Source organism: Pyxicephalus adspersus, chromosome 4, assembly GCF_032062135.1.
Source record: "Pyxicephalus adspersus chromosome 4, UCB_Pads_2.0, whole genome shotgun sequence".
NCBI lineage: Eukaryota > Metazoa > Chordata > Amphibia > Anura > Pyxicephalidae > Pyxicephalus > Pyxicephalus adspersus.
This window is the reverse complement of record NC_092861.1, coordinates 83211416-83237175: the sequence shown is the minus strand read 5'-3', so window position 1 is coordinate 83237175 and position 25760 is coordinate 83211416. Positions and strand designations below refer to the sequence as shown.

Sequence of the window (25760 nt, the reverse complement as noted above, 5' to 3'; positions counted from 1 at the left end):
TAATCAGTTTAAAACAAAACATACAGAAAATCAAGAATTCAAGAGGTCACAATATCTGACATGTTAAAGAAGACTCAGAGTTTCTATTTAAAACTTCTTAGGGGAAAGGAGAAAGATCCAACCGTCACCAAGGGTTTGGAGATGCCTTGAAGCTTAAATTAGGTCATGTTGACCAACAAGTCTTTTCTGAGGACCCGGATGAAAAAGGGCTATTAGTTACCATCAAGAGCTTTACCAAAAATAAATGTCCAGGGTATGATTGTTTGCCAATTGAATTTTATCTGTCATTCTAGGATCTCCTGAAAAGTTGTTTGTGTCTGATTTTCCATCCAAGTTTTGTCATTTAACAGGCTTCCGGACTCCTGGCTATAGGGCGTCATCACTCTGATCCCTAAAAAAGATGACCTATCAAACGTGGAGAACTGGCGTCCCATCACCTTGCTTAACACGAATTAAAAACCTACTCCAAGATTCTGGTAGAGTCAAAAAAGTTGTTGATAAAGTTATCCAGTGTGATCAGGTCTGTGGGATCCCTGGTAGAATTGCACATGATGGTCTAAATTTACTGAGAGATGTGCTATGGTACTCAAATGAGAGAAAGCAACGATTGGCGTTTTTGTCCTTAGATTTCAAAAAAGCTTTTGGCAAAGTTGCAAATATCTATCTGTGGAAAGTGATGAAAAAAATGGGTTTTCCTGTTACACTAATTAACCAAATCAAAGGTCTTTACAGTGGTGCTTCTTTATCGTTGCCAATGGCAGCTTTAACATCTAAAAATTGCAACATCATGTCAAGCTATCAAAATTTTGGGAGTGGTTTTTGACCAACAGAACAACAAGCACCAAAGCTGGAGCATTGTCCAAGGAAAAATAAGCGAAAAAATTGAATTCTAGAAAAAGTATGTAAATACCATTGGAAGGTAAAGTGCTGGTTGTAAAATCAATAATTTTGCCTCCGTTACAACACCTAAGCCTTGTCTATCCACCATCGCTCTCCATAATTAAAAAAATTACTAGAAATATCTTCAAATTTTTCTGGAGCTCAACTGTTGAAAAAAAATTAAAAAGGTCAATTGTGCACAAAAGAAAGGCAAATGGGGGTAAAGATCTCCCAGATATTAAAAACTTTCTGTGGTCCAGTTTGTTCTCCCGCTGCTTCAAGTGCCTAAAATCCAAATCTAACAAATGCTCATATTTTCTCAAATATGCAGCTGGCCATGTGTTTAGGAGGAGAGCATGGTCTATTGGATGCAAACAAAATTAGGAAATTCATCAAAACAGAGGAGGAAATTGCGCGTGTACCCACTTTTACTAAAAAAAAGGTTGGCACAAATCTGGAAAAATGTGGAAGATAAATTTTTATCAAACGAATTCAAAGATATTGCTTGGCAGGGTGCAGATGAGTGTCTGCCCCTGCGTGCCTTTTAACATTGGAGGGGATTTGTGAGTTCTCCTGTATGTCCCCGGTCTGGATGTATGGTTGAGGAATCAACCCAACATCTCTTTTGCAATTGCCTGTATGCAAGGGCTGTGTGGCGGTCAGCCGGGCCTTTGCTGAACTTTTTACCAGGCCTTCAAACACTTGAGCACCAGGTTGTCATGTACGGTCCTCCTTCAGTAGAGAAGAATTAGCTACTTTGGGTTTCTATAAATTTCCTGAAATTGGTTTTATGGAAAACAAGAAACATTTTCTTGTACGAAGATCATTTCATAAATGAAAATGAGTGTATTAAGTATGCCTGAGCAAAATGTTTGATTTCTTTTTATTTGATTGCAAAAAAATTGGAAAACTAGAAGCCCAGAGAATCTGGGCAATGTATATGTGGAATACACTTGTGTAATTTATTTTTTGTGTATTTGCCAAAATATATGGGGTTTTTTTTCTTGTGAAAAAGGAAACAAAAGTTTACATACCTTGTTGTGTTTGTGAAAATGGTTTTTGGTTATGGTCAAAAATATATGTGTAAATGTTCTGTATATGTTGGAAAATGCTATGTACGTATCTGTTCAAAAGATGATCTTGGTTCTTGTTCACATGTATCTTTACCTAGGAACAGGGAAATTTTGACTTTTGTTTTACTTTTTACAAACAGACTTCACACTTTGCTTTCAGGAATGGACCTTATGTTTTTTTTTCTGCTACAAAACAGACTGATACTTTAGCCTTCGATCATAGACTTTTTTTTTTGAAAAAAATGTGCCCTAAATCTTTTAATTGAATTTGCAAATTTTATGTTTTGCTTTGGTACTTTATTGTAATTTGTGTATCTGTTTCTATTCTTTGTACACTTGGAATTTTTTTTAATTTTTTTTTGTAAATAAGCTGTTTATACTTTTCTAATAAAAATGTTAAAAGAAAAGTGTTTTGCCTGTTTCTGACCTATCGTTGGTACGCAGCCTGGACCGACCTTTTGCCTGTGACCCAGACTCTGCTTGTGTTTTGCCCTGGTGTACTTTGTCTGATGGACAGATTACACTGGGGAACGCATTTTTTTGTCCAGTTAGATCTTACACTTGTTTTTTACTAATTTTTGAGTGGTGAATCCAGAAATGACCCGTTTTTTGCTATCATATCCAATTTTTGCTATACAAGGTACCCTCCTTTTTTTGTTAAAAAACATACAAATTTTACATATAAGGAAAAAATAAATACATGAAACAAATTGTAACTTGAATGTACTGTTTATTTAAATTTCTTTTGTTCATACAAACGATTTATTGTTTCTTTATGATGTTGCACCTCAAGATTGTTTATGAATATGTAAATAGATACATACATATATATATAGGTATGTGTGCGGGGATATTATTATTAATACACTGTAGGAGATATCCCAAAAATTAGACTGTATCTAACTAGCAGTAAATAATGCAGGAATGCAATGCAGGAAGGTGGTGTTTAGACAGGAAACCTATTTTACTCGGGGCTGGATATATGGCCCTCCTGGGGGGGGTGGTGAATCCAGAAATGACCCGTTTTTTGCTATCATATCCAATTTTTGCTATACAAGGTACCCTCCTTTTTTTGTTAAAAAACATACAAATTTTACATATAAGGAAAAAATAAATACATGAAACAAATTGTAACTTGAATGTACTGTTTATTTAAATTTCTTTTGTTCATACAAACGATTTATTGTTTCTTTATGATGTTGCACCTCAAGATTGTTTATGAATATGTAAATAGATACATACATATATATATAGGTATGTGTGCGGGGATATTATTATTATTAATACACTGTAGGAGATATCCCAAAAATTAGACTGTATCTAACTAGCAGTAAATAATGCAGGAATGCAATGCAGGAAGGTGGTGTTTAGACAGGAAACCTATTTTACTCGGGGCTGGATATATGGCCCTCCTGGGGGGGGCTCCAAGTCCAGGACTTCACAGAGTAACACACAGGTGATACAACAGCTGCCAGAAAACAAGACCTATTTTCCCATAACAAACAGATCACCAATATGGCCTTCAAAGAGCAATAAATCCATCCACCTGAGGAAACAGAAGATGGAGGCGTAAGTGAACAGATGGGTTGGGGTGATGACGCAGCTGGACATTTATAGACCCCTAAACATAGATTCCAGCTGGAGATTTGTATATCAAATTTAGTTGGGAGGTCCATCAAATTACATTAACCAATCCCAATCTAGTGGGGTGTGTGCCAACCGATGGTCATCGTACAGAACACACCCACTAACCAATAAAGGAGTCCCAATGTAACCTAATTGGAATTACCTATATAAAAAGGGGAACTGAGATAATTTAGCTCTCTTGCTCTTGCTCTTGCTTCTCTTGCTCTCTTCTCTCTTGCTTGCTCTTTGTCTCCTGAGGGTCTCCCTAGGTAAGCTGTTATGGGGTCCTCTTCAGAAGGAAGTAGGCTCCTGAAGCAGCCAATAACCTCTTAGCAGGTAGCTATAACACATTCCTGAATTGCATTCGTATATTGTTCAGTATATGTTGATGTTATTATTGTTATATTGATTTAATGTATTGTGTACTAAGTAGTTACTAGATTATTCCAGGGGTTACTACTAATAACTTTATGTCCATGTGATATATGTGTAACATTGATTGAAATTCTTGTGTTTTAAATATCTGACAATATTGCTGTGTACTTTGTCTTACCTTGTTTTCTTAATTAAACTGTTTGAATGACTAGCTATTATTTGTGCATGAACCCTTCTTTAATTGAATATCTATATGCATTGATAGGGGATATAATTTCCATATTTATGCAGATAAATAGTCCTAAATAACAATGACTCTATGACATTTTTTTTACAGTAAAACATTTGAAAATGTATCGAGTAAGCTGTTAAGGTAAAAATTTAGGCTTATAGCTTTTCCTGGAGTGTTCAGTGTTAGGACAATCCCGCCGGATGCTCCAACAATAGTCAGCCATCATATGTACATCCAATCTACCCTGATACCGTCCTTCCATGACCTTCAAATTTTGGTGGAATCGTTCACCTTGCTCATTACTGACTGCACCAAGGTTTTACGGGAAGTTAGAAAGATGGCTATGCAGAAAATGCACCTTGATGCTCATATTGCAACCAAGCATTTTGTAGCTCTCCAGAGGATTCTGGACAATTTCTGTGTAATGATTTGCTTGTGTGTTTCCAAGAAAGTCCTTGACTTTGAATGATACCCAAACATTCTTTTCGAATTCTGACCTGTCCTGATGAAATGTTCATCTATGATGAGCTGACAAATCTGTGGACCATCAAACACACCGGCCTTTATTTTTTTAAATGACAAGCTAGGAAATGCCAAAATGAGGTACTTGAAACAGTCTCCTTCAGCTGGCAAAGTTTTAACAAACTGCTTCATCAGACCCAGTTTCATGTGCAGAGGCGGGAATATAATATTTTATCAACAAGTAGCTCATGTAGAATGTTTGGATCACCTGGTTTTCGGGCAGATCTTGGAGGCCAATTCCTTTCCACCCAATGCCTCTCACGAGCTCTGCTGTCCCACATGCACAGATACCAGGGATACTTGGTGTATCCGTGTTGCTGACCAAGAAGGGAGCATACCTCTGACCACACTGTCTTGCAAGTAAATTATTAGCCTATACAAATCCACGCTACAGTAATTAAAATATTAGGTAGAGAAAAAAACTGACGTGATAGAAGAAAACTAACTGCACTTTCAGAATCAGCATACCTATTTTAGTGTAAATGAGCCTAAAAATTGAAGTCAACAAAAAATGTGTTCAAAATTGTTCCCCAGTGTTATCTGTGTATGCTTTTTGCTCTGTATTCTGGACTTGTCTTTGTTGGACTCTTGATACTGCTTTATCTGTGGCCTCCTGGTCTTTTGGCAGCCCTTCCCCAGGCACCATCCCTTGCTCACTAAGTCTTGGGGGCAACCGTGTGCTGGGAAAATCAACAGTGTCCCGAGGCTTGCTATAGGTGAAGAATGCAGGGTTAGATTTGGGGACTGGTGTCTGGCTATAACCCTTTTATTTAAGGTAAACATTACCTTTTTTGATGCGGTTTATCGCCACAGCAATAAAGACAGACTGGGAGCACAGAGCCTCCTGTGATACATACATCATGCATCACAGGAGGCTTCTGGCTGCTCCTCTGCATTTTCTCGGGCACAGGCAAAAGCCCAGAGCCACTAAAAACTAAATATACTCAAGAATAACTCAAGAATCCTGTATTTGGACTACTGGGGACAATAGTTCTAATTCCATGAATTCTAAATGGTACAATCTGATCCTAAATTGCCATTTTAGGTACCCTTCTTGTATTACAAGGTCTGTTTGCTGTAAGGAATGCACGTCTATCATGGACATTGGTGGGTCAACATGGCTCTCAGTAAAATGGTTGATTGCACAGTTAAGTGCAGATTTTTTTTTTTATGAATGAAGTTTTTGAATATTCAGGGGGACAGGACAATCCCCCCAGGTCAGAAGGCACCTATGGCCATGCCTTAACTGGGACATCCTGTAAAGGTCTAAGTGTTATTAAAGATGATGTTTGACATCAGTCTGATTGATATTCATCCAAAGGCATTCATTTGGCAGGTTTCTCATTTCAAAGGATTTGTAGTTTTGTTTATCCAGTCTTGAGAGTTACACATCACTGACAGCCAGCACAGCCAACCCGGTTATATAACTTTTGTTCTCTTCTGCAGTTAAAAAATACAGATGAAATGTTTTCCATTGATACCTGCTACTTGTTGGGGATGCCAACAAGCCATTGACACAATGGGCTTGATTTATTAAAGCTCTCCAAGATTGGAGAATACAGACTATCATGTAAGAACCTGGGTGATCCAGCAAACCTGAAATGGATCTGGTCCAGGACTGAACATATTTGACAAATAATTGCAAATGATTTTAGGAAATCCATCCCAGGTTTGCAGGATCACCGAGATTCTCCAATGATAGTCTATCTTCCCCAGTCTTTGAGAGTTATTTATATTAGGTGTGATTGTCCATGGATTAAAATGGATGGCTGTACATGGTCTTTTGTATTGCTTTTTATCGAATTTCAGTGCATATTGCTCACCCTTCCCTTTTCTACTCTTTCTCAATATACCCTTTATTTTATTGTTTTCTTTCCTATATTGTCTGAAGCTTTGTATATTTTTGTTAATTTTCATAACAAAAAATGATATTGTTCCATATCCAATGTTGTATACGCCTTGTACACTTTTTTGTACCTTTTTTAATTCAACAATAAAACCTCAAGTGTAAAAAAAAATAATACAGGTAGGTCACCTGTCTGACCTGAGCCTATGACTGACACTGAAGGAGCCACAGTCTGTTTAGTGTAATGCACGCAGGTGTGGACCCACTGTGCCACTGACTGGGTATGCTCCGGAGGGGCGTAACTAAGCTGCTACCTGGTCTTCACTAGAGCCTCTGATGGTGAGGATAGGCTTGGGCCACAAGGTAGCTGCCAGGTGCCACTTCAGAGCAATCCCCAGGTCAGTGGGAGCTTGACTGGCTAAGAGGGTATGGGTCAGGAGAGGTGGCAATCAGACAAAGTCCATAAACAAGATCCGAAATCAAGGGCAGGCAGTAAACAGGCAAAAGTCCATAAACAAGATCCGAGGTCAGGGTCAGGCGGCAATCAAGCAAAAGTCCATAAAGAAGATCCGAGGTCAGGGTCAGGCGGCAAACAGGCAAAGTCCAAGAGTTCAGTAAACAAGATCCGGTACACAGCAAAGCAGACAGAAGAAGCACCTTTGCACTAGGAGTTAGACAAGCTAAAACCATGAGATTGCTCAGGCAACTTCCTGTAGTAGGAAGCGCCTTTAAATACCTGCAGAAATCCAGCCATAGGCTGTAGAAACAGAGGGCGTGTATCACCAGTGCAAGTTTCCAGCAGGAAGGTAACTCCGGCATGGAACACAGGTAGTGGAGTTACGCTACCTGCTGCCCGCGAAGTCAGTATGGCGGCAAAAGGGAAAAGAGAAGACCCAGTGCCCGTGCCCGCAATTAGGGCTAACATTTAGGTAATCTCTATGCTCCCCTTTTTCCCTTTCCCTGTCTAAGTGCTCCTGTACAGTAGAAAAAACCAAGTCAAACTTAGATATTGATACTGAATATTTTAATAAAAATGTTTAAAAATGCATAACTGTCCTCTTCATGTTTTTTAATAAATGCCTAATGCATAAATAACAACATAGAAACACATTAATTTTTGGCAAGTTTAATTGATAACATATAAATAGTATTATTAAGTGTTACTAAAATACCAAGTGTGAAATCTATTTGTGAATTTAGTTGTAGCAATTATCAACTTCATTTGATACCTAGATTTAAGTATACAAATGACTGTCTCCTCTATTCTTTCTAGAACAGCTAAATAAACCTTTACCAACATATAAGAAACCGTACACACCACAAGTATCTACTAGAAAAGACATTAATTGCATCTGTCTGCATAGCTCAGATCAGCCAGCTCTCTCTTAGGAAGTAGGGTAATTTATATGACATCTCAGGAGGAAAAGCTGGAGCCTCAAGGCAGACTTCCTACAGTTAGGGGATGCAAGCATCATTTAGGTGAGTTTTGAAGGAAATAACACTGGCATTTCTATGAACAACCACAAATCAACTCCTGGCTAATCATCCATGTTTTTCTACTTTTCAATACAGCAACCACTAATGACATAAATCATAATGACCTAGTGTGTCAATCCAGAGTTTGAATATTAGACTGTCTACAAACCTCCTAACCTACTTATACATTGAAAACATTTTCTGTTATTTTTGCTAATCTTAATGTCTTCTTTCTGGATAAAAAAAAATGTTTTTTACACTGCCTAGCAATATTGTTTTTATACATAGTCACAACACTTATGTTTTACCTTATATAAAAGAGCCTAAAATTAAAAAGAAATACAATTCAAATAGAAATTTATTGCCATAAATACTTTCCAATGTTTTGACGACAGATGTGTTTTTTAATACGTCTGGCGAAACTACAGAGATTAACAGCAACTGAAACATGTCTTTGCAAATACAGATCAAAGTCCTTACGTAAAGTTTTTAGTTAGTAGTAATTTTCCAAGCTAAGTGTATTTAACATTTCATGTCTCACATGTTATGTTTAGATTGTCCCTATGTTAGGAATCTGACAACAAATGCTCATGTGATCTTTGAATAAAAAGATGTGAAGAATGAAAAATGCAAGCAGGGAATTTCTACTTTGTATTAAAGCAACTGTCTGTTAAGAGAATGTATAGAGATTTTGTAGATGTTTTCTTTCCTTAGAATCATAAGGACTAAAAGTCATATAAACAATTGCATATTACTATTCTTTGTTACACTTTTTAGCTAGCCTTTGGAAATCTAGTCTCCTTTTAACATATACCACAATTTCATTTATTTCTTTCTTAAAAGCCCTATAAAGCTCAATGTTTTAAAAAAAGTCAGCCAGTCAGGGGAGTAAAGACAGATTATAGCAATGTTTTAGTCAGACACTTGAGGATGCAAAGCAATTGATGATGTCTGTTTTATATATATATATATATATATATATATATATATATCTTTTTAGCGTAAGCATTGTGCTTTGGTATAAATATACAAACCATATACAAAAATTAACTCTAAACTCTTGTCCAACGTCACATACCTATAGACAAAACCACATAAATATATTTTGTTCAATACAAAGTGATTTGAATTTCCAGCCCTGCCTCCCGCCCACACCGACGTCACCGGGAAACCCCAGACGCACCACTGCACACGCCGGGAGAAGACAGAAGAGAGAAGACGTGTCCGGAGGAGCTGCGGGGACAAGGTAAGTATTTTTTTTTCAGTTGTAATCCGATTGTCATACAATCTTGTATGACAATCGAATTGCACTGTAACGCGTGTTTATACTTTTAGCTACCCCGACCTTGGTTCGATTGTAGCAAGTTTACTTACCCCAAACCAAGGTCGGGCTTACCGCCTGGGTGGTTAATAAGGTTCAGAAACAATAACATTTCACTCCCAGTCTAAAGATCAAATAATAAACAAGCCATTTATGAGTACAGATTGGAATTATTTTTTATCAGCAATCTGATCCTAGATTTTTGTTCTTTTGAGAAATCAGTGAAGAACCATGAGCTTCACTTCTTATTTGTACAGTGGCAGGTCATGGTAGCACATGTTATAGCTGACACCAAACCCCACAGGAGACAAAACTTTGTGCAGTAAATCTATGCCTATCTATGACCATGCTATCACTCTTTAGTTCTCATTCCAATACATTAATAAATCAACTGTTTTATTAAAAATCTGAAGAGTATAAAGCTAACCACCCTGTCAAACTTTTCAGCATCTGGCATACTTATGTATGAGTATTTTCTGTCCTGTGCCTGTATCTCTGTTGTGAACAGAAACATAAAATGGAATTTGTAACCATTCAGTATAAGTGTGGTTGCTGGTTAAACTTTACATACCTTTCACATAATTGTTCTTAAAAAACTAGAGAAGTGTAGCATGCTATGGTGAACACTAGGTGGCACAGAAGTGTCTCTATATTGTTATTTTGGGACATGCTTTAGGAATGTGGCTGAAGCCATTTTAGTTTGCAGTAAATCAAACATTCAATTTGGATACATCAAGTAAGCTTCAGGTGTCCTTTTTCTATTTGCTAGGCACATAAAAAGTTACACAATACAACATATTTAAGGATTAGTGGAAAAAAATGCTAAGAAATCATTATCTTGGTAACTATGTCCAAGCCAGTGCCTACCCTGTCTGAATGAACGCTTGATCCACAAAAATGAAAAAAAAAAATGATAAATGTATAGGGCTTATTTGTGTACCCAGATCAGTTAGCCATGTCCGCAAGAGGCAGTATGTTGTTTGATTAAACAGGTACCAGGGCCAGATTTAACAACACAGAAGGCATGTACCTATAGGAGGCAGAAAAAGCTTTGATATAGTTACCGGTAACTAGGCATGTGCAAAATATTTCATTAAAAAATTTTTTCACGTTTTCAAGAAAAAATAGTGTTTTTTTCACATGTTTGCAAACCTTGGCAGTTAAATGCAATGCCCCATATATTTTCTTACCATTGATGTTCAGGGATGAACTATAAGAACAGGTTCCAAGTGAAAAGAAATGTAAAAAAACATGTTAGGTTTCTGTTTAAATTGCTGAAATATTTGCAGTAAAGTGTTTTTTAAAGCCAAATTTTTGGCACCAGGAGGGCCAATGGGAACATGTTCTAAATGAATGCAATATTAAGAAATAGAAAGTGCACCCTCTTTCAATTTGAAGGTTTCATGTATCAGGACATAGTAAAAAAATCCCCTGTTCCTTAGCAGGTCCTTAAATTTGGTAAATACAACTACAACATGGATTGAACATTTGATATAAAGATATCTACATGCTTAGCAAGAAAAAAAATATCTTGGGACATGTTACTTTTGGCCCCCGTGACAACTCCCCTTTCCCTTCTCGGGATTATTTTAGAAATTGCAATTAACTTGCAAATTTTAACTATGTTTTAAAGAAAACAAATGTCTCGTTATCAATATTGCTAATCAATATTGGTCACACACTATTTCCAATAACCAAAAATAAAAGTCATCTGCCTAAAGCTTGATTACATATTGTCATAATACTGATAGGGACGATAGGACATGAAACATTGTATAAATCCGATGCAATAGCGGTGCGAAAGAAGTGATCATATTGGAGAAAGAAAAGGGCCTAAAAGATTCAGAAATGGAAATCTGCCCTAATGAGTTCCTAGAACGGTCAGACAGGAAAAAATTTTACCCTAAAATGCTTACACAGGTTTTCTATTTGACTTAAAAAGCAGAACATCTCTACACTGTCCCCCTTATTCTACACTGCCCTTTATTAAATAAATGCTGCTGGATTTCTTTGATGGTTGATTTACCAGTACTTTTTGAGAAAATTTAATTTTTATTGAGTTTTTCCAAATAATAAACAACACAACAAATATAGGAAAGTATAAGAAGGTAGCCAAGAAATACAAAGAAACATTTTAACAATTTAATAATAACCAGGAACAGAAAACATACATATGACTCTTATAAAAAATTACAACATGTTACAGATTTCAAGTAGAAAGTCATATAACACAATATAATCCTTCTGGTTAAGAGGTAGCAATAAAACAGAGATGTACTTTCGATATGCTTACTGTATAAACAACAGAGAACACATCTAACGATACAATTGTCTAAACGTGAAATTTCTGGACGAATCGGGAATATAACAAATAGAAGAAAGAAGGAAGATAGGGGGAAAGGGAGAGGGTACAAAGAGGATGTAGAGACATGTATATAGTGGAAGACAGGTATATGGTAATTGATTAGATGAAGTCCCCGGTGATTTATCAGTACTTAAGGTAAGATCTGATATTAGCAATCCTTATTTTCCCTTCATATTAACACCTACCTTAAAAAATATGTCAGGCTGCATAGTGTAAGCATAGATGGTCCTTGGAAACATACAGTTACATAGTGAAGTTAAGGCACCCCTTTCTATATTGCATAATTAAGCAGAACTAAACTAATAAAAAATAATATTAATAATAACGCTCCAAAAATTCACTGATCCCTCAATTGCACTGGAGAAGTCCTCAATCAGGTCCCATGCAATCCTGGAATTCCCCTTTGTTCCGGTGCAGCGGAAGTGCCAGGCGCTGTCAGTTTCAGCCGTCTTCTTCCTTCTTCTGGCAACATCACCCATTCTCGCACTGGGGACACCCGAGATTGGGTAACATAGCCCGCTGTAAAGGGGAAAAAAAGAATACCAATCTCACTACGCATTCACAAGATCGGTATATATATATTGTTTACCATTTTAAGTAAGGTAAAATTTTTAGTTTAGGTCTGCTTTAGGCTATTTTTGTAAAATAAAAGTAGTAAATACCTAATGAAAAAAAAGTGTTAAATACAATATTACAAATGTTTATACATCCTTACATTAATTTGATTAACTTAAACCCCTAAAGCAGAACAGTCATGAAAAAAAATAAAAAATACCACTAACCTTTACTTATGCAGAGCCCCAATCTCTCCACACCCAGCCTCGATTTGGTCCTGTGGCATCCTGGATTCTTCCTTCCGGCACAGAGGAAGTGCAGGAGCCGCAATCTTATTCTGTCCTCTGACTACATCACCAGATCTCATACTTCACAAACATGAGATTGGGTGATGTATCTTGCTGTCACTGCACAATTTAGGTACAACTTTGTCCCTGTGTCCACAGTTCAGAGGCATGCATTTCTGAAAGCTATCAGCAGTTGTCAGCCTAGGTGTATTTGAGGGCCCCAGCCAGCAACCCTTCTACAGCAGAGTCTATTAGTCCTTAGCATTTTGACAGTCTTTAGACCCTACCTATGCTTGGTGATGCAGAATAACCTGCAGTGTTCTGTGTTTTTATTTTGTAATTCATTTGAAATTATACCATGTAATATTTCTATGCACAGGCTGTCTAGAAAATTAAATTTTTCATCATTATTTGCAATATTAATAAGTTGACAAAATAAATCTACTGTGATAATAGGTTAAACATATTACATTGGTAAACTTGTTTACAGTATAGCTGAGCTAAATGAAGTTACATTCATAGATTTTGAAATGTTTGCTAACACACAAACTTCTATGCCTCTTTCAGTATTTTCATCTGTTTGTGATGCTTTATAAAGTGGATGTGAAGTTTTTGCCTGGTGATTTGCTCCTGCTAACATACAGTGTACTAATCTCTAGCATGCCACTTCTGTAGTCTTATTTGCTATAAGCTTCACATGGCGTTTCTTCACACCGCAGGGAATTCAGAGAAAAAAAATCTATATTTAGATGTGTAGAAGAGCAGCTGAGCGTAAGGCAGTTTCTGTACTGAAATGACTGTCAACCACTGCAAAAAGATGCACTGTATTGTGATTAGAAGTAGAGCAAGGAGCCACACATACACAAGGCAGAAGGGCTATGAAAAGTGACTGAGGTTTTGAAGGATGGCATTCAAGATACTAGCTAGCCCTTACACAGAAGGAATACACAGCTGGTAATCACTTGCATTATTTTTCACCACCAAAGACCTGTTTATAAAGGTCAATGTAATTTAGTCTATGTCCCATATTGGCAAAAAAACAACTGCCATGAAAAGTTGTAATGTCCAAAAGTGTAAAAAAATGGTAGTAGGTAAAGAGTCAAGCTACAAATTACAAATACATGTTTTTTTTGTAAAAAGAAACAATATGCAAAGAGTTATGTGCTGCACCCTGAATGGTTTCCCAGACAAATAATGCACTGTTGATTAGGGATGAGCGAGAATGCCTATGGTTTTGGCAATCCAATTTCCTGAGACCATTGGAAGATCAAGGAAATTATAACAGGAGGATTCACAGGATTCCCTGGGAGTCCTCCTGTTTGCGATCCCCGGGGCACTAGAGGTTAATTAACTTCTAGTGCCGCGGATCGCACTCTGTTCTCAATGAATGCCGTCACGGCCGCATTCATTGAGAAGATCATTGAGAAGATCTCCGGCACTAGAGGCCACGGCCAAATTCATTGAGAAGATCGTTGAGAAGATCCCCTCATTCATTGAGAAACTCGTTGAGAAGATCCCTGGCACTAGAGGTTAATTAACCTCTAGTGCCGCGGATCGCACACTGTTGATCATTGAGAAGATCCCCGGCACTAGAGGCCGCGGACACATTCATTGAGAAGATCATTGAGAAGATCCCCGGCACAAAAGGCCACATTCATTGAGATCATTGAGAAGATCTCCGGCACAAAAGGCCACATTCATTGAGAAGATCATTGAGAAGATCCCCGGCACAAAAGGCCACATTCATTGAGATCATTGAGAAGATCCCCGGCACAAAAGGCCACATTCATTGAGAAGATCATTGAGAAGATCTCCGGCACAAAAGGCTACCTTCATTGAGAAGATCCCCGCATTCATTGAGAAAATCATTGAGAAGATCCCCGGCACTGGAGGTTAATTAACCTCCAGTGCTGCAGTTGCAGCGCTGGGAATCCTGTTTGCGACCCCGGGGACTAGAGGTTAAATAGGGATAAGTCTCCCCATTCAAAACCTCTAGTGCTCCCTGATTGGCTGAGGAAACTGCGGGGGATTGCACACTTTTTTTTTTTGCCGCGAGATTGAGTTTTAAAAACTCGCTCATCCCTACTGTTGATGTTCTAGATGTTCTACGTTTTTGAATAGAACTTTACGTGAACTTTTGTTACGTGTTGGTGCATAGCCATTATGCTTAGGGCATCTCAGAATTGCTGATCTTGAAATGATACAAATGATAATCTTCAGAGTGTACATAAAGTAGTAGGAAACAAATAAAGACATAATATAAACATTAAATAAACATTACTTTAGTGTGAGATAACACTTTAGAGTCTTTTTAAAAAGGAATAGACAATATATATATATATATATATATATATAAATATAAATATATATATATTGGCAACATTTATCTTATAACAATGCTTCAACACCTCAGAATTTCGTGTAACTTTAATGGTCTTATACTTGTTCCTCCAGAAGCTCCCTGGATGATTTTGCAGGCAAATCCCAGCTGTCGAGATAACATTGGATTTGTTCCCTATGACAAGAACTGCATACTTGCAGACAAGCCTCTTGGAGAAATATGATGTAACAATGCATTGTTTATAGTCAGTTTAATCTTGTCCTAAATGAGTACAACAGCAAGTGGTTAAAAAGGACCTGAACAGGAGGTATTGGAAATGTGGCACAGGGCGAGCACTCTCTATAATCTACAAACAAAAGATTGTCATCACCTCCAGTGCTTTTTGGCATCTGTCATCTTCCTTTCTTGCTGAAGCAATCCCTGTACAGTAGAATTGCATTATCCAGGAACTATAAATTTACAACATAAACACTGCACGTGTGCATGAGCCGAAAGCAGGGTACCAAAAAAGGAGACTATAATTTCACTTTACCAATTTTATGAAGAGAGGACAGAAGAATGCAGAAAAACCAGCAAGAAACTAACAACTAAGGTGTTGCTTCATTTGGCTGATCTTTTTAAATAACTCACACCAAATACTGGAGTTATCATCAACACAGAAAAATACTGGCTGTTCAGAAATAGGTATTACACATGTTCTCCTCCTTTAGCCAGACATGTTGATATTCCTTTTTTGTTAGCCAGCTTTAGATCTGGCTTTTTTTAAGGATGATGAAATGATGATAATGATGATGATGAGTGCTCGATGTCTCGGTTCACACAATTTAAGCACTCTCTACAAGATGTGTAGTAGCCAGCATAATGCACTTATTTAGAATTATACTATAGTTCTGTGTAAACTACATAAATATAATCCATGGTGTAACCAAGCTGAAAGACTTGATTCTTCATGATCAGTTTAGAGAATTCAGTAAGATGTTATGCCTAATATAATATATATTACGCTATAAAAACACGATTGCATATTGTTCTTGTAGCTTGGCATTTTCATAATGCGATCAGCAGATGGTGCCAAGGTGCTGTTTAATTGCATTGCTCATTATTAGAAGGAGTTGCTTTGATTTTTGAATTAATATATATAAATTCAAATTGTAATTTATTTTTATTATTAACAGTATTTGTTTAGTGCCAACATATTACGCAGCGCTGTACATTAAATAGGGGTTGCAAATGACAGACAAATAAAGACAGTGATACAGAAGGAGAGGACCCTGCCCAGAAGATTTATAATTTGGTTCTGCGGCTATCCTGCACTAGCAGACTTATTTAAGGAAGGCTGGAATGAGTAATGATTGTGTAGAGTTTTGAAGCAAAAAAAGTTACATGTTACTGTGATTGCATGATATCGGCTGACTATCTATTATATAGATGATCGCTGGGTGTATTCTATTACCTACTTCACTTTTCCCATAATTATCATATTTTTCATTGAGGTTAGTTATTACCGTAGTTTAACGGACTTGCTAAATCCAATCCAACAGGGATTGTTTTTTAATGCAATGCACTAGAAATCAGAAATTCTTTATATCTGTGTACACTGTGCACTGTATAGGTGCCTGAATTGGCACATTAAAAAAATCAAAGTTTGTTCATATTTACCTGTAACTTATAGCAATTCATATTTCCATGTCTGACTCTACAGCCTACAGCCAAAAAAAGGATAGGTGGTTCATCAAGCATTGCCTTTTTATTATATTTTGTCTATAGGCAGGCCTGTGTGTATCCCAAGAATTGTTTTATTTGTTTACTGTAGATTGACTCTCTACGTCTACTGAAAGCCTCTAACGAGCATCCATTACGCTTTTGACAAAATAATACGTCTGTTACTCTTAACCTTCCCATGGTCATGTCCTCGCATTCTTGATCTTAGTTTTATATTGAAAATTCTTTCCAACTCAATCTTTTTCACATTCTAAGGGGTTATAATTGTAAAGCAGTGTAAGTGACATTCACCAAACATTTACTGCGTGTAAATCTTTCCCCTGCATCCTTAAAAAAAAAAGCAGCTCACCACAATACTGTAGTGTGCTACTACCCTGTTTTCCAGTGTCTTATATTAATTTTTGCTCCAGAAAATGCACTGGGGGTTATTTTCAGGGGATGTCATATTTTTTTAAAAACAACAATTGACATTTATTCTTGAACAAAAAAATCAACATTTATTCAAATACAGTCATGTGATCACATTCTGGAACATCATCATACCTCTCCAAACACTGAATTCCATCTTGAATTTCTTGTGACACCATTTACTTTAGAACCATTGGTCCCAATTTCTCATGTCTAGCAATAGCGATTGGCTTAAATGAGCACCTCCTGTCCATGTATTTATATATATTATAGCTTATTTTCGGGGTAGGGCTTATATTTCAAGCATCCTCAAAAATACAGAAAATCATGCTAGAGCTTATTTTCAGTGTAGGTCTTATTTTTAGGGTATGCGTTGTGGTGTGCTGAACAGCAGGTGCATTAAAAAATCCACCATGCACAAGCGTTCCTTTCTCATATTTCCTCAAGGCTGTACATATTACATTCCTTCAGTGTTAGTGATGTTTTGTCTCTCACCTTTCGATATTTCACTGTCCATCACTTGATTGAATCAATCTTACCAAATTTGTTTTGTAAGGCCTTCTGAAGACAGCCATATGAACCGCAGACTCCTATTGATTTTAGTAGAGTATTGTAGATAACAGCTCAGAGGCTGCATGCGACATGCTTTGCACTACATTTTAATTTTTCGAAAGAAAATGTCTGACTTTTAATACCTGTATACATGAGTGATGGATTCAGATCCAGATTTAGTATTTTAAGCGCCTTACAGACCCGTGATTTCATATTGCACAGGTGACACGGCTGTGGCTCGAGGTGCACAGCAAACTGCTGCTCTCAGGCTGGGAGAGGCAAACAACACTGTGACTAAACACATTTGCACACAGCTGCAGCGCAGATCATCAGGCAACAACTGCAGTGTGCCACTTTTTAAAACCATGCCATGATCTGCAGCAATTGCATGTAACAAAAAGATCCCAGCCTCTCACATTCACATAACCTCCCTGGTGGTCTGATTATGTCCGTATTTTTATGTCAAAAGCGGTACATTGTTTTGCGTGGAAATTAGTTGTATAATATTTTAGGCCTGTAATTCTTATGAATAACTCCCGGGTATGATAAGTTTTAAACACAAATCATGAATTAAAATATAATAGTTATAAATAATAGGGGTACAATAATAGAATAAACTTTTGGATTTATTTTTTATAACGTTTTTGCTGTTAAATGTATTAAAAGCAGATTACAATGTAATTTGCTTTTAAAATTCCCGCCAAGCCACGCCTCCCTGGCGTACGGATGCTTCAAGCATAACATTGATCAAGCCAAGGATGTGATGCAGGAGCTGCCCGGGATTCGCTGGAGAAAGCTGTTGGATCGAGGGGAGATTTTTTTTTTTTGCACCGAGTGTACTCTCAGGATCACGGTCAGGGGGGTTAAAGCAGATCAACACAAATTTAAATCATATAAAAGTGTGGCTGTCCCTTTTATATAAGGAAGAAAATGTGTTTTTTTTTTTTTTTACATTTGAAGGGGAGACCCCTTCTTTTACAGTAAAGACTGAATAAGAAGCGTGCAGCCTCCTGGGATACATACATCACATATCCCAGGAGTCTGCGAATGCCTGATATCATCAGCGAATAATATTCTAGAGCGTTAAAATGTATTTTCTTTTGCATTTGCAGGAAGACACATCGGTCCATCTCGCACCTGCAGTGTGGGTGACGTAAAATAGAACTTGGAAGATGACTGTGCTCGCCATTCCATTAAGTGCTGATCTCAGGCATGCATAGAAGGGGTTAACCTCTAATGTAAAAAAAAAAAAAGAAAAAAAAAGTGACAAACTTTTTTTTTCTACATTTTTAAAGCACCTGCATAGTGTGAGATCAAGTGACAGGAAAAAGAATCCAGAAGATGGCGGTGCCAATGTCCTGACCGACTCAATTAAGATGGCATAGGGATTGATGGCTTTCTTCCTGTAAAGCTAGGTGTTATTTTTTGTTTTGGTGATAGTTCAGCTATAAATAGGAAAGATTAGTACATGGTCTATAGTTAGCCTTTGCCTTGCTATGACTTTCTCACAGCCCAGTCAGTGGAATATGAGCTGTATATAGTTAGTGGGCCATTATCAATGAATAGCAATGAAGTTTATCATCACACATGCCCTGCAGTGCTGCACACTCCATTGACTTTGCTGTGCTCTGGGATCCCTGCAATGCGCTCCCTCAGTCTTCTGATATAAACATTCAGGTACTGGTCAGTGTAAGGTATTTCCCTTCATCCTCCTCAGTGTTACACGGGTACACGTCACAGCACTGCACACTACAGGACTTAGAACACCCCAAACCGGCGCCTTCTAAATGCTACAGAATCTGAGCTGTTGTGTTCCTAATAATTGAGGTAACACAATGTCGTAGCACAGCCCGCAATGACCCGCCGGGACCAGTCAGGATACCTGACAACACGTCACACATCTGCCACACCAAGCATAGGCAGGAGGTCTGGCGCCACCGTAACAAGTGGGCGGGGTCTCAGTGAACGCCGGACGGCGTGACGTCGGCTGGTGGTTCCGAACTTTGCTTAGCAACCCAAGCGAACTCCCTAGCAACAGTACATCGCCAGAACTGTGACAGGTACATGAATGATACCGCGTATGTTGGAGTGTGCTAGGTGTGTGCATTCGGTGCTCGGCATTCTGAAGTATTGATATCGTAAGGTTCTCGTGTATATATGTGTGTAATGTTACTTTATGTCATGGACTCATGTTGACATAACAACACAGGCTATAACAACCTGTGCACTGACCGGCACTGCTGGCTGGAATAAAGCAATGAAATGGCTCAATGTATTACAATGTATAGTGTATGTACAGGCTTTTATTGTTCACTAGGGAGGAATTCATGCTAAGTAAAATACTGCCGCTTTACTTTGCTGAGTAATATATAAAAGTGCAAGTAAAACCAAAGTTTTATATGTTTATAAACAAAAATACAATAGGGTAACAAAACACAAATCAGTATATTTGCAATAAAATATATAGATATCAGTATGCAAAAAGACAAGAAAACAACAAGAGTGACGCCAATAAAAGGTCTTTTTATTTTCTTACCTTTTATTTATGAGATGTCAGGAATAAAAAGATTGTTGGTAAAAATGGGTGGATAAAAAAAGATTTTATATTGTGATAATAATTCAGCCAGCATTCATATTGCTTGTCCACCTGTGTTTTTATGCCATTCCTAATGACAACAAGCCTACATAGATATTAGGTACATCCGGCACATGATTCTCAACCAATTTGAATGGTGAGAACCTGACATGGGTACAGCAGTCACCTGACAACGCCCATGGATCCATCCTGAATGACAGATGGTGAACGACCTCTATACAAGTCATTGAAGAGGAGCACAGTGGGGTGCTGCTAGCTCATTCTCCCCCTCCTGTCTCAATAGAAAAGAACAACCTTGTGTGTACAGCGCTCATTCATTTATCTGTCACTCTTTTGTCACCGGAAATGATCACAAAAGATTGCTTCCAAAGACAAAAATTGAACACACTGCCTTAACCTTCCTGGCGGTATTACCGAGTGTGGCTCGGGGTGGATTTTCTATGCAAAAAGAGGTAACCCCAAGCCACACTTGGGGTGAAATTTCCAGGGAGGTTAAAACTCCTACCTTGTTCCCAGTTCCAACAGCGTCCTCAAGTGGTGCCCGCGGTGTCCTCCAACGATGTCGGAGACATCTTCTCCTGACGATGCCGGCCGGGCATCTGTGCAAGCTGGCGATGCCCGGCCGGCATCTGTTTTCCAAGCGCGTGAACGTTGGGGACGCAAGGCTAGGGGAAGCAGATGTTAAGGATCGAATGAGGAGAATTTTTAAATGTACCGCCTTTGCATTTAAAAATCGTCTTTAATCATACCACCTAGGGTGTTAATCCTTCACTTTACATGACAAGATTTAATTGTTGAATCATTGAGTCACAAATGTTAAAACTGCAATATATATGGAAGACAGATGATGTTGAATGCTCCTGCCCATGTTCAGTAATGGTTGTTCCAGTTTGACGCAGATAGCTTCTTTGACATCTTTTAGGAACCAAATGTCCTCTGTCCAAACTGTGTACCCTCTCTGTCATTCTGTCCTTGCATTGTAGTCAACCAGTAAGTTTTGGACTAGATTTTCCACTTATGTTAGGTCATTCAACTTTTGTTTGCTTTTTCTCCCCAATGTCAAGGTCCGTTCCTTCCTCAATACACTTCACTGCCTGTTCTTTACTTTACCTATAAAGTTACTTTACTTGTATTTGGGTATTGCATCTTTAGGGGATACAAGTGACTGTCTCATCGAGGTTCAAAGAAATCAGGGTATGATGTTTGTTAAAGATTATTTTGAGCCTTTGTGACACTCCAGGGATATACGGCATAACTTCTACTGTGTGGGTTTTGCTTTTCTTTTGGTTCTTTTTATTTTTGGTCCTTCAGATGTTTTAAAAAAAGCCCAGTCTAGGTATCCACAACCAATGAGATGTCTTCTTTCTTTGGCTTTTGGTTGTTGTTACCATCTCATCACTGTGTTACAAACTTCTAATAACTCCTAGTTTGTGTTCCAGCGGGTGATGGAAGAAAGGAGATACTGGTCAATCTGGATAGGCTTTCTGTGGACCTAAACGTCCGAGTCACCTCCTACCCCCCTTCCCCACCTTCCTTCCAACAAGTAACAAACACGCCAAAAAGGGTAATTTGTCATTTTTAGTCTCTTGCCATTTAAACCTAATGTTTTTGTACACTGAGTTTATGTTTTCAGTACAGTGGTCACATGTTAATAATTCTGAATCATCTGTATTCCAGCAACTCTCTAGCTCTGTCAGAGGTGCATTGTTTTTTTAACAATGTATGAAGTACTTTTACTTCACATTTGCTGTTTGAAAACAAATTATTCACAGCATATTTTCCTAAGTAAATAAAAAGTGTTAACTGAAACATTCATCCCATTTATATTTATTATTTCATTCAACACATTTTTTTTTTCACATCAACACATGTCCTTTTTCCTGACACATGGTAAATGTGTACATTTTCCTAATTTAAAGTGCAAATATAAGAAATATTAAAGTCATGTCACAGGGAACACTCCATTCTTCCTCAGAATTCCCAGATTCCCTGCAAATTTAAATCAATTGCGTACGGTCAATCCCTGAAAACTGGGAAGGATGAAAGGTTCATCTTTTATCTCACTATTAGGATACCTGCGACAGGTGCATTTATTGTTCAATATTTTAGTAAGTTTATATGAAAGCTGTGCAGAGTTGCCAATTTTTTATCAGATATTTTCAGTGTAATAGTATTACTGCAAGATAGAATTACTATAATGACATTACAAATAAAATTAAATTTTACAGCAGTTAGGTGGAGGTGAAGGGCTGGAATAACAAGTTTAGGAATATATTTAGTGGATATATTTTGGTAAAGGTCAGTAAATGGATATCATTTTTATGGTATAAATGATTTTATTGTAAAACTTGTGCCACAAGCAAAAGGATTTTCCCCATGAAGTGAACATTTATTTTAAGATGAAGACTGGAGACTGGAGAGCATAGAATATCATAGGAGAACCTAGATGATCCAGCAAATCTGAAATGGATTTCCTAAAAATCATTTGCTTTGAGTTGTGAAATGTCTCCAATCCTGGACGAGATCCTTTTCAGGTGTACTGGATCACCCAAGTTTTCCTATGATAGTCAATTTTCTCCAGTCTTGGAAAACTTTAATAAATCAAGCCTAGTACCAGAAACACTTGGTGAACCATAATGAGATGTAATCTGTTTTTAGGAAAAGATAGTAATAAATTCCCACTTATAGTTTTAAATGATTTTTATGTAACCGTTCACAATTTCCTTCCTGTAAATGGAAGATTGGTTAAGTTTAGAATGGTTAAAAAATGCACGCTTAGTTTATTAGTTAAGTGTGTATTTTTTAAATATAAATATATATATAAACAGTGGTACCTCGGTTTAAGTCCGCTTTGGTATATGAACAACTTGGTAAAAGTCTTGTTTGGACATGAAAAATTTTGCTTGGTTTTCAACCTTTGTGCCAGAACTTGTATGGGTCAGAATGAGTCATAACACTGCGCGCTCTCTCGAGACAAAGCCACGACTGCCCACGAGGGTCAGTCCGCCAGTTGCTACCATTCAGTGAACATCCCGCACTATAACTCTCTGTGTTACATAACATCTCCTCCTCCTCCCTTCTCAGCACCATCCTAGTAGGCACTCAGCTCTTCTCAGCAAGGTAAAGTAAGGTTAAATTTTCATTTATTTTCATTTATTTTATTTAATTACTTTTGTAATTATGTACTTTAGTATTAAGCAGTGTTTAAATTATTTTACACGGCCCCATCAGTGTATAATATGCCAATAACTATAAGATTTTTTTTCATGAGAACTGAATAATCATTTTTTCTTTATTTCTTATGGGAAAAATTTGGTATAAGTCCTGTTTGGTATAGGTCCAAGGATCTGGAACGAATTAAGGACTTATACCAAGGTACTACTATATATAGTATATATATATAAATATTATTTAAATTTTTTATATACATATATATATATATATATATTTATACAATTCTTTTCTTAGGATACCTTTACACAACAAGGATGTGGTGAAGAGAAAAAAATTGGGGAATAAATCTCAAATGATTATTGATGTTACAAGTTGTCTGCATATGTTCTGTAATGTTAAATATATTGATTGTACAAATAGTCATCCCTCTCTTGCCTTGTACATGCCCTTAATATTTTCCTCCTCTTTCATTGGATCTCCCTACTCTCTGAGCCTGTGTTATCCTCACATACAGTGTGGGGAGGGGGAGAGAGCAACGCTTGTTCAGTCACTGCACAGTCATATCCCTCAGGCTGCACATCAGCACATTGCTCTTTCCCAATTCACCTCCCATTGTGGTTTTATCGTCTCTGGAGCATCATCAATTTCTTACCCTCCTTTATTGCTTTTTAGGGGGAGGTGAGAGGGATTTAAAGCCCCGAAGATGGCGACCGGGATGAGCTGGCAGCAGCAACAGCATTATTACGGTGGAGGGGCTTCTGCCAGTGCTGCCAAGTTTGTACCCTCGTCTCCTGGCGTGATGGCACATCAAGCCAGTCTAAACATGGAGTATACTGCAGACCTGCACCTTAAAATGAGCAAGAAGATTGCACAGCTAACCAAGGTAACTAACAGCTTCTGACCGGATTGTGATGCTGGAATGTTTGCTTACATTGGCCTTCAGATAAACTCCTACTAATTTATTGTCATTGGTGTTATAATACTGGTTAATATGTTTGAAACTAAAAATCAAGATAATGTGAAACCGTGTGGCGGAGAGACAAACATAAGTTTCCTATTATCACTATACAGTTACTTTGCAGAAACTTAGATTTACTTATGCAGTAACATTGTAGTGCTGCAATACCTGCTTATATTTGAGCCACATTGCACTGCAATGGTAGATGTGCTAACTCTGCAGGTTTAGATATTTATATAGTTTTTAGGTTTTACTTGCTTATTTTTTTTATTCACTGAATATAATGTTTGCGTTATCATTATAGTGGACATGCTTCTCTTTTTATGTGCTAATACCTAAAAAATCTTATAAATCCTATCCAAGGGGTCTATTTTTAAAGCAGTGAATCTGATATTCTTCAAACATTTTGTGATAGGAAATCTAGGTCCATGTGTTTTCTATAGCAGTTACTGATTCTCCATCAGAGAATGTTTGGTGAATGTTAGATTCAAGGCTTTATAAATAAATCCTTAAGAGTATGAATGAATTTGTGTGTGTGTTTTTCTTGCTAAGGGTTTTAGGTTGTCAGTTTTGTTTGACCACCCACTAAATACCATTGCTGTACACATGGACCTGTCTTCCTCACGAAGAGTATATCTCTTTTTATTACTTTAATCTCTTAGCATTCTAGAAATGTTTTCCTTATTTCCTTTGAAGGTTCAGTGATGGGGGCCATCTTTTTTATGTAAAGTAATTTCTGGCTAATATCTGCTAAATTAACCTTTTTTTCCATTTGCATGCACCCATAACAAAGAATTTGTAACAGACAGGCGCCATAGCATATGACAAGAAAAGACCAAAAATAGCTAACAGGTATACCATTGCATGCACTACATAAAATGGTTGATTGAAATGAATTGTGACATATTCATTTTAATAAATTATACTTTTTTGCATGGCTGCAGGCTGTCAAATACTATAACGTGCTTAAATATTTTAGATGACATTTGGAACTAAGATAAAAGAATGATACCCTATTTACTGATGGGATGCATGAAAGGATTTTTAGATATGAGCCTTTATATGACTATAAGCACCTGATGTGTGCCTCAAGCTGGGCACAACTTGTGGATGTTATGTTTTACACCTGGCTTGCTTGCTGGAATGCAGAGTACACACTGAACTAGTCACTGCCTGCCTATAGAATGGAGGTGTGTACATGGTACTCCGATAAAAGAGAACAGGGCTTTTCCAGTTTTACTTATTTTATTGTAAACATGATTTCATTCAATCTACATACTAACAAATGCAGTCTGTGCTATTGTTCTTAGATTTTTTTAGTAAACACATACACTTAAAGAATAGCTAGAACTGAACAAAAGGTTGCACATATGTGTATATGTTCTTTAGCCAGAAGGAAAATGCTAGCTGTACTCGCATCCTCAATGGCATATCAAGTTCAGCTCAAGGCTT

The 25760-nt window shown here is 37.4% G+C and overlaps 1 protein-coding gene across 3 annotated transcripts in view; it reads left to right on the top strand.

Annotated features, from left to right (window-relative positions):
- The first annotated feature begins 23918 nt into the window (after positions 1–23918).
- FAM184A (family with sequence similarity 184 member A) overlaps positions 23919–25760 on the top strand; it is a 122071-nt gene continuing 120229 nt past the window's right edge. For all 3 annotated transcript variants that reach the window (XM_072408825.1, XM_072408823.1, XM_072408824.1), the window contains exon 1: positions 23919–24233. In XM_072408825.1, coding sequence (XP_072264926.1) covers positions 24054–24233 — 180 coding nt within the window. In that variant the 5' untranslated portion in view covers positions 23919–24053. The remainder of the gene's footprint in view (positions 24234–25760) is intronic.